Source organism: Callospermophilus lateralis, chromosome 17 (genome assembly GCF_048772815.1).
Source record: "Callospermophilus lateralis isolate mCalLat2 chromosome 17, mCalLat2.hap1, whole genome shotgun sequence".
Taxonomy (NCBI): domain Eukaryota; kingdom Metazoa; phylum Chordata; class Mammalia; order Rodentia; family Sciuridae; genus Callospermophilus; species Callospermophilus lateralis.
In genome coordinates, this window is record NC_135321.1 from 25878935 (window position 1) to 25894208 (window position 15274).

General features: G+C 37.2%; 1 protein-coding gene across 1 annotated transcript in view; it reads left to right on the forward strand.

The window, feature by feature from the left end:
- Hdhd2 (haloacid dehalogenase like hydrolase domain containing 2) overlaps positions 1-15274 on the forward strand; it is a 34088-nt gene that overhangs the window by 16722 nt on the left and 2092 nt on the right. The window contains exons 5-6 of the mRNA XM_076837059.2: positions 9548-9764; positions 11253-11316. Coding sequence (XP_076693174.1) covers positions 9548-9764; positions 11253-11316 — 281 coding nt within the window. The remainder of the gene's footprint in view (positions 1-9547; positions 9765-11252; positions 11317-15274) is intronic.

Genomic DNA, 15274 nt, shown 5'->3' on the forward strand with positions numbered 1-15274 from the left:
CTAACTTTAATTCATTCTCTTAACCACAGAATTCAAGGAGAAGGTATTGATTGATTTTTAGCTCATAATTTGGGAAGGACATATTTAATAGGAAGTTAGGAGGTCTCTGTCTTAGATGAATGCTAGACTCAGGGTAATAAAAATGTATGTTGACATAATACTGTCTTTGTAATTGCTCGGATGCTGTCTAATTAGTATACTTTCCTAATATTGATTTTTTCAAACACCACATTTTAAAGCATTACAGTGTACTTATAGGTCAACTCTAATTTCACAAATGCACTTAACAGCTGAGTGGAGAGTTAACAAGGATTTTAGGTCTCACCCTTCTTTGCATATTGATGTTTCCACAGAGACTGTGCCTTCCAACCAGTGATAGCCGCTGTTTCGATTGTATGTAGCAAATATAGTCATCTCAAATGAACCAATGATTAAATTACTATTCAGGTTGATAATGAGAATAAACACTGATGTTGAAGCCCATTGGATAGCTGCTTTGAGTGCCAGTTTCAGGGGCATGTTAAGGCAGATAGTCAACCTTCAAATATCACTACCTCTTTCACTGTGTTTTTAATGAGCAAACACTTCCAAAAGTGCATAGTTCAGTGCATCTATACTGTGCAAAGTATGTGACCAGATAAGTCTTAAATGCCTGAACAAAATTGAGAATGATTTTAAAGAATCTTGGGAAAGAATATGAATCATTTATAGGAATAAATACGATTTGGGTTTGGATTGTCTGAAACATTCAAACACTAAAAGCCTTTAGTAGCTTTTTTCCCCTTTTATCTAATGCTAAAAGAATAATGTCATGAATGTTCACATACCTATCAAGCCATTTTAAGAAATAGAAAATATCAATATTTGATATCCCTTACAAATACTTCCCCAATTTCCAAATCATAAGTAATAGGATTTTGAATTTAAGTGTTCTCATTTACATGCATTTCTTTACACTTGTGATACATATATGTAGGTATCCCTAAACATAATACAGAATTATTTTTGCATGTTTTATACTACTAATATTCATCAGTCTACAACCCTAGCAATACTATGTAATTCATCAATATGAATAACCACAGCTCTAGTTCATTGATTTTTTTTTTTTTCACAGCAGTATTACTAGCTTATAGCAAGGTCTTTTTAAAATCTTCTGATCTGAGTAAAAAAACCCAAAGCTGGAGCATTTAAGTAATGGACCAATCATAAATTAAATTTAATGATCACAGGAGGAAGACTATGTAGGCAAAGAGATTTCTTAATAATTTTACCCAAACTTGGTATTAAGACTAAAAAATATCTAATCCCAAAAATAATATGACTTCATTGTGGAAAAGTTTTAGTGCTCAAAAACAAACAAACAAACAAAAAAAAAACCTAAAAAGTACCTAATCCTGCCACCTAAAGAGTATCACTGTTAACATTTTAGCAAATAACTAGTTTATGTGTTTCTATGCACATACATATATATACACAATAATATAAACTCTGTATAGGCTATGCGGTGACTTGCATTTTAGCAACCCAACAATATATTATGTATGTTTTCTGTACTCTTTATTCTACAACATTTTTTATTCCTATAGCATATCCCATTAAAAAACAAATAAATTGTTTGGCCATGAGTTTCCTATTGTTGGTTTTATTCAGGCTTTTGAAGTTATATTTGAATTTCTAAGAATGTGTCTGTTGAGTATTTGGGTTTTTTCCTTATTTTTGCCCTCCAGAAATATAATTCTCAAGTCAAAAGAATTTTGAGAAAACACTGCATGGAGTTGTTTAACCTAGAAAAAGGTTCAAGGTTTTTTCCCCTAAATTAAAAGCAACTGATCATCAGCTTCTAGAGGAGCCTATTAGAATGTCTTTGTAGCTGAAGATAAAGGGCATCACAACTGTCACATTTAAATACATAGGGAAACCTGTTTTTTTAAAATTTTTTTTTAAATAAATGACAACAGGATGCATTACAATTCTTATTACATGTATACTGCACAATTTTTCATATCTCTGATTTTATATAAAGTATGTTGACACCAATTTGTATCTTCATACATGTACTTTGGATGATGATGTCTATCACATTACACCTTCCTTGCTAATCCCCTGCCCCCTCCCTTTCCCTTCCACCCCTCTGCCCTATCTAGAATTCTAGATAGGGAAGCCTGTTTAAAAATGCTGCTTTGAAGCTTTGTGAATGATGTCTTTCCTGCGATTATTAAAGGGTCTGAGGGTGCTTCAAAAGTCATAGATGAACAGAATTCCATGATTTTTGGGTTTGGGGATGACATACTTATCATAAATGGTTTCTGTTGAATGTTAGATTTCTTGCTTAGGGGCATCTATTTCTTTAAAAAAAATAACAAGTCTAATTACTCCAATAAATTTAATTCTTTAGTAAAGGAAGAAGAGAAAGGGAAGGGGAAAAAACAACAGTAATGGCCTCTATTATTACTGAATTTCTATAATAACTTCTAAATATTTTCTGAGTGTTTAGAACCCTGAAGGTGAGGAATTTCAGAACAATGTGGCAGAAGGGCTCAAATTAGAAATATTTATGTGGGCTTTTTCACTTTTGAAAGAGCCAACTGCTATGCAGTCTTCTTAATTAAAGTCCAAACAATAAAAATAAAGTACTTTGGAGATGAGAAGTTGTTTCTAGACTTAAGTGCTTGAGGTATTTAAGCATTCTATTAGTACATGGCAGAGAATAATTTTATGTACAAATTTGAAAGTCAGCATACAAAATTAAGTTGAATAACAGAATCACCACCATTACTTTGTAATTTGTGGATAAATTCTTTTTATTAAATATATTTTTAGTTGTAGGTGGACACAATGCTTTTATTTTTATTTATTTATTTTTATGTGGTGCTGAGTATCAAACCCAGTGCCTCACTGGTGCTAGGCGAGCGCTCTACCACTGAGCCACAATCCCAGCCCCTGGGGATAAATTCTTTTATGATTAAGGTAGCTCTTGCTACTCTCTAAATAAAGGTTTCAGGGGAGTAAGTTACAAAAATACATTTTGTTACTGATTTTTCTGAAGTACACAAATTATACAACTCAGTAAAATTTTATACATAGATAATCTATGTACCCCCAGTGTGTTCATGATAAAGAACATTCCCATGAGGGCTCCCTTTGCTAGTCTGTCCACTCTTCCCCAAGAGAACTACTGTTCTGACTCCATCAGTATTGCAAGTTCTTGATCTTCACATGAATGAAATCATACTATGGTGACATTGTTTTTTAATGTGTCCTGCGGTTATTGGGCTCTGAGTTGCTTCCAGCTTTGCTCTTATGAATACAGCTACTATGAACATTCTTCTACATGTCTTTGAGAGACACATGCATTCAGTTCTCTTGGGTATAGATCTGGAAGTGAAATTGCTGGATAATAGGATAGATAATTGTTGAGCTTTAGGAAATATTGCCAAACAGTTTTCCAAGGTGACTGTACCAAGCTATACATTCTCACTAGCTACAAATGAGAGTTCAATTATTTCACACTTTCCCCAGAATATTAACAGTCTGTGTAATTGTGGCTATTGTTTGGTTTAGATAGTGGTGTACTAAGTTTCAATTTGTATTCCTCTGATGAGTAGTGCTGAAACCCTTTCATATACTTGTTGGACATTGAATGTTTTCTTTTGTGATGTACCCAGTCAAATTATATTGCATTATCTTTTTCTGTTGATTTGTAAGTTTTTTTATGTCTTATAAATGTGAGTCTTTGTTTGAATATATGTATTCGAGGTATTTTTATTTATTTTTTTTGTACTGGAGTTCACAGAGGCATTCAACCACTAAGTCATTAAAAAAATATTTTTTATTTAGAGACAGGGTCTCCCTGAGTTGCTTGGAGCCTCTCTAATTTGCTGAGGCTGGCTTTGAACTTGCCATCCTCCTGCTTCAGCCTCCCAAGCCATTGGGATTACAGGTGTACACACTGCACCCAGTTCTACTCAAGTATCTTCTTTCTACCTATGGTTTCCCTTAGAGTATGAGAACATAAGTTCTTGATTTTGATGGAGTACAATTTGTGAGTATTTTCTTCTCTTATACTTTGTTTACCCCAAGAACATGAAGATAAGTCTCATGTTTTCTTCCATAAGCTTTATTACCTTACCTTTATTAACAATTAGATGTAGTATCTCCTTGAAGGTTTTTTTGGGAGGGGTACTGGGGATTGAATCCAGAGGTGCTTAACCACTGAGCCACATCCCCAGCCCTTTTTATATTTTATTTAGAGACAGGGTCTCGCTATGTTATTTAGGGCCTCACTAAGTTTTGGAGGCTGGCTTTGAACTCATGCTTCTCCTACCTCAGCGTCTTGAGCTGCTCGAATTATAAGCATGCACCACCTGGCTCTCCTTGAGTTTTTACAAATTGTATGAGGTCACATTTTATCTTTTTCCCATAGGCATCTAGTTCCAGCAATATTTATTGCAAAGATCCATTCTTTACAACTGCAAGAATGGGATCCTAATTAGAATAAATTATATTCCATGTATGTATATGTCAAAACACACTCTACTGTCACGTATATCTAAAAAGGACAATAAAATAGTGGGAAAAAAAGATCCATTCTTTACCTCCCACTGAATTGTAGTTGTCCTTCTGACATAAATTAAGTAACCGTATACTATATATGTGGCTTTGTTCCCAGTATCTTGATTACTATAGCTTTACAATAAATCTTAATAGCTAACAGGGTACATCCTTCAACTTTATTTTTCTTTAAGATTATCTTGACTGTTCCACATGCTTTGCATTTCCGTATAAATTTTGGAAGCAACTTGTTGATATCCATCCAACATTTAAAAAAAAAAAAAAAAAAAAAAAGCTTGCTGGGAGTTTGATTGATACTTTATTGAATCTGTGGATATAGTAGAATCTGCATATGAACATAATGTCTTTCCATTTATTTTGTTTTTCTTTTTTTACATTATCTCATCAGTGTTTTGTTTTTTTCAAAGTATGGGTCTTAGACATATTTTATAAATTATTCCTTGTATTTCATGTTGTTTGGTGCCATTGTAAGTAGTACTTCACTAAATTTTGTTTTCATTTTTGTTAATATGTAGAAATTTCATTGGGATTTTGTATATTAACCTTGTATTCAGCAACCTTCTTACATTTCCTTGGTGATTCCAGTGACTTATTTGTAGAATCTTTGAGATTGCATTTTCTACATTGGGCTTTCCATTAATAATTACAGTTTTACATTTCTCTTTCCACTTCTTATATTTTTCTTTTTCTTGCTTTATTGTACTGTCAGGATCTCTACTATAGTGTTAAATAAAAGTGATGATAGTAAGTAGCCTTATCTTATTTCTGAATTCAAGGATAAAACTTTAATATTTTACCTCTTTTAATATTTTGTACCAGCTCACTAAGCTATGTGAATATATTTGCTTTTCACTTTTGATCCTAACCAGAAATAGCAGTGTTGAGCTTGTCTTAGATCTTCTGTTTTGTCATTTCATCACTTCTCTCAATATATAGTATTCTCAGAAGATTTCTATTTCATGGGGATCATAGAGTCCCTGAAAACTCAGTGTATTTTTTCAGTAAATAATGAAAGAATGACTGCATCAGTGTGATATTAGAGGTATTATGGGGGTTTTAATTAAATATTAATAGAGTTTTCTTTTGATGCTTTTTATGATTCACTATTGTTTTAATTTAAACTTTTGTCATTTGTGTTTGTATTTAATTTTTTTTTCAGTTGTAAGTGGGCAAAATATATTTATTTATTTATTTTTATGTGGTGCTAGGATCGAACTCAGTGCCTCACACGTGCAAGGCAAGTCCTCTACCACTGAGCTACAGTCCCAGCCCTTGTGTTTGTATTTTTGATAAAAAAATACTTGAATGTTGATACTTTGGTAGTTCTTGTTCAGTGATTCTCAGTGGGGGACAATTTTTCCTCCTAAGAAACATTTGGCAATGCCTGGAGACACTTGGTTATCATAACTGACGAAGGGTACTACTGGCAGCTGGTGGATAAAGGTCAAGGTGATTTATGAAACAGCATTTTCTAGCCCGAAATGTTAGTGGAACTGATACTGAAAAGCCCTGATGTAGTTCAACCCCTTCATATGAAACTGAGGCCCACAAATATGAAGTGAATTGCTGTTACCTATTTTAAATAGTGTAGGGACTGTATATCCCACATTTACAAATAGTTGTCATTATTGTGAGAAACATACTATGAGAAGGTCTGCTTGCATCCATTGTCCCTGTTAGCTCCCAGGACAGTATATATTATTCCCTGTGTTTTAGACAGGGTACTGGGGCATACAAAGGTTCATCTGTTAACTAATTTATTCAATAATCATTTTGTGAGCAGTGCTAGACCTTTTTTTTTTTAAGTCAAATGCAGTGACTGCATTGTGGAGATTATATTCTAGTGAAGAAGACTGACCACACAGTTGGAAAGGATTAAAAATTATGACAAGTGATATGAAGGGGAAAAAGGGAGGGATGAGATAGAAATGAAATGTGAGGAAGAAGTTCACTTTGTTTAAATAGAGAGACTGGAAATGGCTTCTTTGTTGTACTGAGATTTAGCTGAGACCTGTCAAATGAATAGAAGAAAGTTATGTGAAAAGTATAGGGCCATTCAGGTGGAGGGACCACCATGGGGGTTGAAGCAGGAAACAGTTTGATCTTTTTTTAGGAAATAAGAGCAGACAGCTGTGATTGGAATACAGTCCGCAATAGGGAAAGTGACTTGAGATTGGAGATGTGGACACAGTAGGTGCAGGAAGATAGTGCAAGCCCCACAAGCCATGTGAAGGACTTTGAATTTTATGCTGTTTGCAATGAGAAGTTATTGAAGGATTTTCAGCAGGGGAGCAACATGGTCCCATCTGTGCTTTTTAAAACTCCTGCTATTGCCTGTACAATAAACTGGAATAATAGGACAAGAATAATGTCCTATTATTGGGAGTCTGTAGCAGCAGTTCAGGTTGGAGAGTAAAGCAGATTTGAAACATTTAAATTTTGTTTTGAAATTATAAATTACTGGATTTGATGATTAACAGAGATGTGGGGATGGTGAGGGAAAGTGAGAAATCAAGGATAACTACTAGGTTTCTGGATGAATTTATTGGGATGGAAAAGATTGGGGGAGGAACACTTTGGGAGAGTAGAGTGAGAGAGACCCGTTAGCTTGATATTGAACAGATAAGAGGTGTCTGATGGTGACTTAAGCTGCAGGGTGATTTCATTTCTACATGCTCCACCTTCAGCAGAAATGGTGGCAAGTTGATCACTTCCCTCGAGAGGTTAAGTTATTTAGAAAGATAATGGACTGTATGTGGAAGAGGGCTCCACTGGTTTTCTTAAGTTCCGGGTTATAGCACTGGCTCTAGAGCTCCCTGGTTGGTACCACTGAGCTCAGCCAGCGTCTCTGGACGGTTTCTTCATCTGTGAAACGGGGCATGTTGGCCTTAATGTGCCTTAAGGTTCCTTGCAATAATGTTTTGTGGCTCTGAATTTAAATTATCCCCATGGCTTTTTCTCTCATTGCAATTGTGGTCCTGTTCCCTGGCTAGGAAAGCTTACCTGGAATTTATAGCCAGAGATTTGGTGTCAGATCTCTTTTTGCATTTTTCCTTTGCTTCTTTATACTCAACAGGCTTATAGATTTCCTGCTGATGTGTTCCTTCTGGTAACAAAACCAACCATTTGTTGCCTGTTTAGTATATAAAACCACTACCAAGTATTGGGGTGTCTATTTCTAATATTTTTTTAAATATTTAACTGTGAAAGATTTTTTAATCTGTGCCCTATGAAATGTTTCCCTTTTAGTTCATCCTAAATATGCCTCAGCTCTTCCAAGATCCAGTGAAGCTTATGCTGTGCAGAGAACAGTTAAGGCAAGAACCATTGCCCTGAGAGATGCTCTTCTCCGGACTAGTGCAGAACCAGTTCCCACTTAGGAACGCACTGTTCCAGCCCTTCCAGGGAAAACACAGAAGTGCTGCCTTGGAATTAAGTACACACATCAATCAGGCTGATAAGTCTTATCCCCAGTTAATATATAATAAAATATTAACAAAGCTAAATCAAATGAGTTTTTAGTTTAGCTATATAAGTGGAAAGCAATTTTGAGGTCTGTTGCATAAAGAATTCCAGTTCCGTGGTAGAGAAGCAAATAAATGGGATTGGGGTGGGGTGAAAGAGGGGGATGAATGAATCACCCATTGCTAACTCATTGCTATCAGCTGTGGTTAAGGCCAAAGGAGAAGCTTTGCAGATTTCTTAATGCTGGATTTCAAGGTCTGCTTTCAGAAATAAATTTGTATTAATATTAGTGAACAAATTTGAAGGATCTGTGCTGTGAGCAATTTGTAGTAACTAACAGTAAGTCCTTGTAATAGTCCAGTATTGGTTTTTACTTAATAAAATATTTAATCACAAATGTCTGAATTCTGCATCTCCCACAGGAAGTTATTTCCATGCCCACTGACAAGAATAATTCAGCAGTTTCATAGTTGAGCGCTTAATTACTCATAATTGTGAAGGGTAAGAAGTGATGACATACTAAATATTTTAACTAAGTAGATGACTTAAAGTAAATTAAGCTAGTGAGGTCATTTATTCCGTTGGTTAAGAGCAGTTTGAGAAATATATCATGTCCTGTATTCCATTAGATAATTATTTGTGCATGACTACTTCTGGGTGACTGAAGGTGACATTGTTGGGGTGAGTAGCAGATCTGGGGGTGAGAGGTGAGTGTTAAGTTCATAGAGATTTGTTTTGTTGTATTTTACCTGAGTCACGAAGGAAGATCCTTAGCTATATGTAGAGTTTTGTTATCAAACTGACAGGAAAACTACACCTTTGTTTGGTATGAGAGTTGTTTGTCCTCTATCGGAATCAAGGAAGGAACTTGACCGAAGGCTGTCCCCTTAAACCTTGTCAGTGTGTGCTTTGGGAAGATGGCCTTATTTGGAAAGACCATCGAAAGCAGTTAGGTACATTGAACGGGTGAAATTACATGCAGAAACTTGGTTAAAAAAAAAAAAACAGTTAAATAAATTTCTGAAGTAAAAAGAAACTTACATTTTGGAGGCGAGGAAACAGGAATTCAGTATTTCTGAAGTGTACTTCCTAAGTTGCCGCAGCAACAGTCTAGCAGTGTTTTCAGGCTCAGGAGCCTCCTGCTTACCATTAGGGAAGGCTGAAACAACACGTCTCATTAAGTTAAGCCTCTTCCCTAGAGTGCCTTATTTAGCTTTAGTTCTCTTAATTCTCTTTCCCTGGTGATTTGGGTAAAGTGTCTGAAACCACGAAAGGTAAAAGGTTGAAGCAATCCCAAATTTAATAATCTATCACCTTTCTTTAGTGTATCTGAATGTAATTCCCAGCAGTTCTTCGTGAATTCATTAGAAGACAGCAAGTCATTAAAAGTTAATAAGAAACTATTTGTTTCTGTGAGTGTGAGTAAAACCACTTTGCCAGTCTGACATTCTTTTCCAGTTATAAAAGCCTTGCTTTTAGCCAGTTTTTGTTTTTTTGGTCTCTCTAGGTTACTCCTGGATGGAGCACCTCTGATAGCGATCCACAAAGCCAGGTATTACAAGAGAAAAGATGGCTTAGCCCTGGGGCCTGGACCCTTTGTGACTGCTTTAGAGTATGCCACTGACACCAGCGCCATAGTAGTGGGGAAACCAGAAAAGACGTTCTTTTTGGAAGCATTGCGGGGCACAGGCTGTGAACCCGAAGAGGCCGTCATGATAGGAGATGTAAGTAGAAGAGCCCAGGATATGCCCTGCACTCACCTCTTTGCTAGGACGGCTGTCTTTGAAGCACTGCTTTAGGGAAGTGGACTTTTTGTTACTCAAGAGAAAAATAGTCAGAAGCAAGCTTTCCTGTAGATGTTTGACAGTATTCTTGTAAGCATTTGAAATTTTGATTGTTTCTGACAGTTCTCCAAAGTGTGAGGGCATGTATAGTTTTTAAAAATGTTTATATTGCAAGTCAGTTAAATGCTTTACATTTTTTTCTGAAGAAAATCCCTATAAAACCTAAAGTATTTTGAGCATTATGCAGAGAACAAAATATAACTAAAGACTTTTATAAGTAGTGATCCTCCAGCCTCATCCTCCCCAGCTGCTGGGATTACAGGTGTGTGCCACCATGCCCAGCTTTCTTCTTATTTTCTTTTTCCCATTTCCCTTCCTCCTCTCCCCATCCCCATTTCTTCAATGGGCAAATTTGACTATAATGGAAAAAGGTTTTAAGTAAGACCTTAAACAAAGAGTTTGACATTCTGAAGCTAATTTCTAAGGGTCATTGTTGAACAAACTTAAAGATTTTTGTGGAAAAAAATCTTCTTTAGGCATAATCTGAATGAATCCTGCTTGTACATATGAGATAGCAGGACTGATTTTCTTTTTTTTATTATTATTTTTTTCTTAGGACTGATTACTTGACCAGGCCTTGCATTCATTGTTACATTCAACCAAGTATTTATTTATTTTGTTTTATATTCTGTTTTGGTGGGTTTCTTACTATTTTGTTAGTTTTGTTGGAAAAGGTCTTACTATGTTGCCCAGGTTGGCCTCAGACTCCTAGGCTCAAATGTGATCTTCCTGCCTCACTCCCATGTGCTGGGAGTAAAGATGCACGCCACTGTGCAAGTGTATTTATCCCTATCTTGAATAAGAATTGGACAGGGGAGCTCCCTTTACAGATTGATGTGTGATTCCCAAATTTGTGAAGTAAACATAAATAGTTACAGTCTGATTAAGTATACTGCTTTGATTTGATCCTACCTGTTATAGACAATTGGATGGAAATTAAGAGTAATATATTACATGGGCCACTAAAAAGTGATCTTCTAAATCGAGTTCATTCACTGTTTACAGCTGAGTTATTCACTGTACAAGCTGTCAAATGCATAGAATGCTTTTTTCCCCGGTGATCTGTTTTAAGAAGAGAGAGAGATACTTGTGGCAAGGTATAGACTCTTCACTGTTGTCTGCGTTCAGTTACTGGAATTCCTTATGCTAGTGTTCGCTTTCCACCTTAGCAGCGCTTTCTTCTCCAAATATGGTTCTCCTCCTCAGAGTATTTCATGTGGAGTCACCCCTTTTCACCTTCTCCTCTTTCATTTTGAAAATAAAAAGCAGGGGATTCCAAGTGGTGATCCCATCCTAATTAATTGTTGGCAGAGTGTGTTGGCAAGCAACAAAAGACTCTGGACTAAGTGCCTTTTTCTGCTTTTCCAGGATTGCAGGGATGATGTTGGTGGGGCTCAAAATGCTGGCATGCTGGGCATTTTAGTAAAAACTGGTATGTATCTTCTGTATACCTTTCCAAATGCCTTTCCAAAAACAGGGTGGTGGAGTTCACAGTTGCCCAAAGAATAGCCTTTTTCGAAATGGTAGAACTCTGGGCTCTAATTCACTTTCTACATGAAGAAAAATGAAATGGGTTTAGGATTAAAGGGAAAAAGACCATGGGGGTGGGGGGAACATGCTGCAAAAAGGTGGGAAGATCAGGGTTCGAGGCCTGGTAGTACCTACCCTGTTCACCATGTCGGAATGGAGCAAGGACCATGAATTGTGGTGCTCTGAAAAAACATTTTATGCCAGCTATCTGATGATAAAGTTGATTTCTTTAAGAACTGGTCATCTGTGTGCTCTGATCCTCTATCTTCACGTTTGCATTTTAAAAAATATATACCAGCTGGGTGGGCATGACACACACCTGTAATCTCAACAACTAAGGAGGTTGAGGCAGGAAGATCGTAAGTTCAAGGCCTGCCTCAGCAACTTAGACTGTCTCAAAAAGAAAAAAATAAAGAATACAATAATAGAAAAAAAGTGGCCTGCTCCTAATTTTAATCCTCAGTACAGGTTAGAGTTGAATAGAATTGGGGGAAGGTGGTGTGAAAATATATATACATACCAGCACACACATAAAAATTTATTTTCATTTACTATTTTTGGTGACAAAGCTTAGGAAGTATTTCCTACACTAAAATTAGGTTTACTTTATATGATCTCTCAAATTTTAAGAAAAAAGAAAGACCTTCTTGGAGAGGATTCACCTAATATGACATATTTTTTTATTATATATATATTTTTAGTTGTGGTTGGATACAAAACCTTTATTTTATTTATCTATTTTTATGTGGTACTGAGGATCAAACCCAGGGCCTCGCACAATCTAGGTGAGCGCTCCACTGAGCCACAACCCCAGCCCCCTAATATGATATTTTGACTGATTCAGTGTCCTGTATTCTGGTCTCATTTCTGTGCTGATTTGCTGTGTGAAACTCTGGTCATGGCTCTTTTCCCTTTGGGCCCTTGAATCTCCTAGTTGAGGATCCCTTAGGTAGTCTACTTGTAGTTTCTTCAAGGTAAAGAAGAAACAGTCATGGGAGCTGTGAGAGGGTCAAATATTTTTGCATGGGGAAACTTAATGGGTTTTTCAAAAGATAATGAAAGATTCCATGCCACCCTCAAATGGCACCTGCTGAATTCAAAACTAATAGCACATAATAACGGGAAATCTTGTCCAAGAATTGCCATCAGGTTTTTGTAAATCAAATAACAGATAAACAGTTGTGCACACATCTCTGGGAGCTCATTTTGCATAGTTTCATATGATGGTAGTGAAACTAACAGACTGTTCAGAAAAGGTAAAATTGAAACATAAAAGTCATAGAAGTTTTACCATGGGGAAATCTTTTAGAGAAAGTGACTATGACCTGAGTTCAAGAAAATTGTGATTGCAGAAAAGTTACTTTAAAATTAAAATGGGAAAATCTAGATGGAGCTAGAGTTGAATAAGAGGTACAGAGGGAAACCCCATATCTGCTAGAGCCTGAGCTCTGGAGTGGGCCATCCTGGGCCCACCAATAGTAACACCAGTCACTGCAGGATTAACACAATGTTTTTTCACATTTCTCCATCAAAATGATTGTCACCTACCCGGGAACGTTATGGCCCTATGATGTAAGTAGCAAGAGGAAGCATTAACCAAGTCAGGAAACACAGACCACATCATCCTCTCTGCGTCTTTGTTCTCACTGTTCTGCCTTCAGTTTTATCCCATTAAGGGATCCTCAGATAACTATTTTTGCTTGTGGGTATTATTCCCATAAACATTTCCTTTCTTGAGCTCACATAGTTAAGGATTTATACCAGCTATCAAAACTGGACCTGTGCAGTATCATGAGTGGCCTGTGTGAAAAGCATCCAGTTAGTCTTAGGCTAACAGCATAATGGTCAAATCTAAAATGTGTAACTAATAAAGCAGCTAAGTCCATCTCATAGAAATAGACCCTCTTGTACTATTGGGTTTTTGGTCACAAAAATCCAGAGTAAGCCCACTGTTCTAAAACTGTGAGCTTCATTGATAAAATTTAGCCCAGTACTGTGGACAAGCACTGGTCTTCACAGTGTTTAAAACTACTAAAATATTTTAATTCTTATTCAGTAAGAAGTACTATTTGTGGATAGTCTTGAGCAATTTTTTTTCAATGGGTAACATATGGTAGATACATAATATACATTTTTTTAGTTATTTTTTTAATAAAGATTTAAAATCTTAATAAGGGTTTTGCCTTGTCCTAACCAGAATTCATCTCTGTTTAACATATAAAGTAGTCATGTAGAAAGAAATGAGCTTGCCCTTTGTCTTACAGCATCAGCATGGCTTCCTATGTCCCCCTGTTCATTTATTCACTCACGGAGACACAGGCTGCTGCAGTGAGTCAGGCCAGGGATGCTGCTTCATTCCTCTTGCTGACATTGAGCATCTGCTGTGTACAGGCTCCGTGTGAGGTGCCAGAACTGGAACATATGCTTGGGCCACTTGTATCATCTGTACTTTGTAGAGACCCCACTGGCAAAGCCAGACAAGCAGAAACATTCTAGAAGCCCTTAACTCTGTAGTTAAGAAACTTATTTGCCCCTTACACCATAGATCTTGGAAGTAGGTAATACAGCAAGTTATTTATTAACATACCTATGAAACCAAGCAGAAACCTTGAAGAGAAGCTTATACTTAAAGGACTTAAGCTTGAGGTGGGGGTGGGGGAAACGGAAACTGCCAGTAGAATTTTCCATATGGATCATGCTATGGAGAAGTGACGTGAGGGTGCTAGGGTAAGTGAGGTATATGCCAGTTACCTATATGTACATTTGATGCTGATTTCTTTTTTTTTTTTTAAGAGGGAGAGAGAGAGAAGGAGAGAATTTTTTAATATTTATTTTTCAGTTTTCGGTGGACACAACATCTTTATTTTATTTTATGTGGTGCTGAGGATCGAACCCAGCGCCCTGCGCATGCCAGGCGAGCGCGTTACCGCTTGAGTCACATCCCCAGCCCTGATGCTGATTTCTTCTCTGTAACAAATCAGTCAGTAGGAGAGGATAGTACATATCTTCTCCAGCATAGTGCAAAGACGTGGAAGTGGGGTTGAGGTTTCAGGCTTTGCGTTTGCTAGGTAAGCCCTCTGTGTTTAGTCAACTGTTCATCACTGTGACCAAAATATCTGACAAGAATTTAGAAGAGAAAAAGTTTACTTTGGGCTCACAGTTACAGAGACTCAGTCCATGGTTGTCCAGCTCCATTGCTGTGGGCCTGAGGCGAGGCAGAACATCATGGTGGAAGGACGTGGCAGAGGAAAGCTGCTCAGCTCTTGGCAGCCAGGAAAGAGAAAGAGAGTGCACGCTCACAGAGCCAAGGACACCCCCAACCCCACCGTGACCTGTTTCTTCCAGCCAGGCCCAGGCGGCCTACAGATAGCACCCCGTGGTCCACCATTCGCTGCTCCACTGATGGGGTTACAGCTGTCGTGATCAAACCCCTTCACCTCTGAACATTCCTGCATGGCCTAACATGAGCTTTGGGGAACACCTCATATCCAAACCATATCACCTCCTAAAGAGGGAGTTGTAGAAAAGGTGGGCCTGTTGTTGGGGCAGCTGGATTTAGGCAGAAAACAAAAATGAATAAAGCAGACAAATAAATAGCAGAGATAACAGAAAATGGAATGAGAGAGCAAAAAATATAAGTGCAGATAAGTAGCCTCCTTCCTGTGGTCCTCCTGCAACCCTCCCCCCCACTTCTCTTTTCCCTGCCCACCTCTTCCCATTACTCCCTCCTTCCTTTTATTCATTCCATTTATTCTTTAAAAAAAAATATTTAGGGAAAGCGTGCTGGTGTTGATGTTTGTGCTGGGAATCCACTGGGACACCTGACAGACAGTCTCTGCTCTGAGGAAGCTTACAGTCCT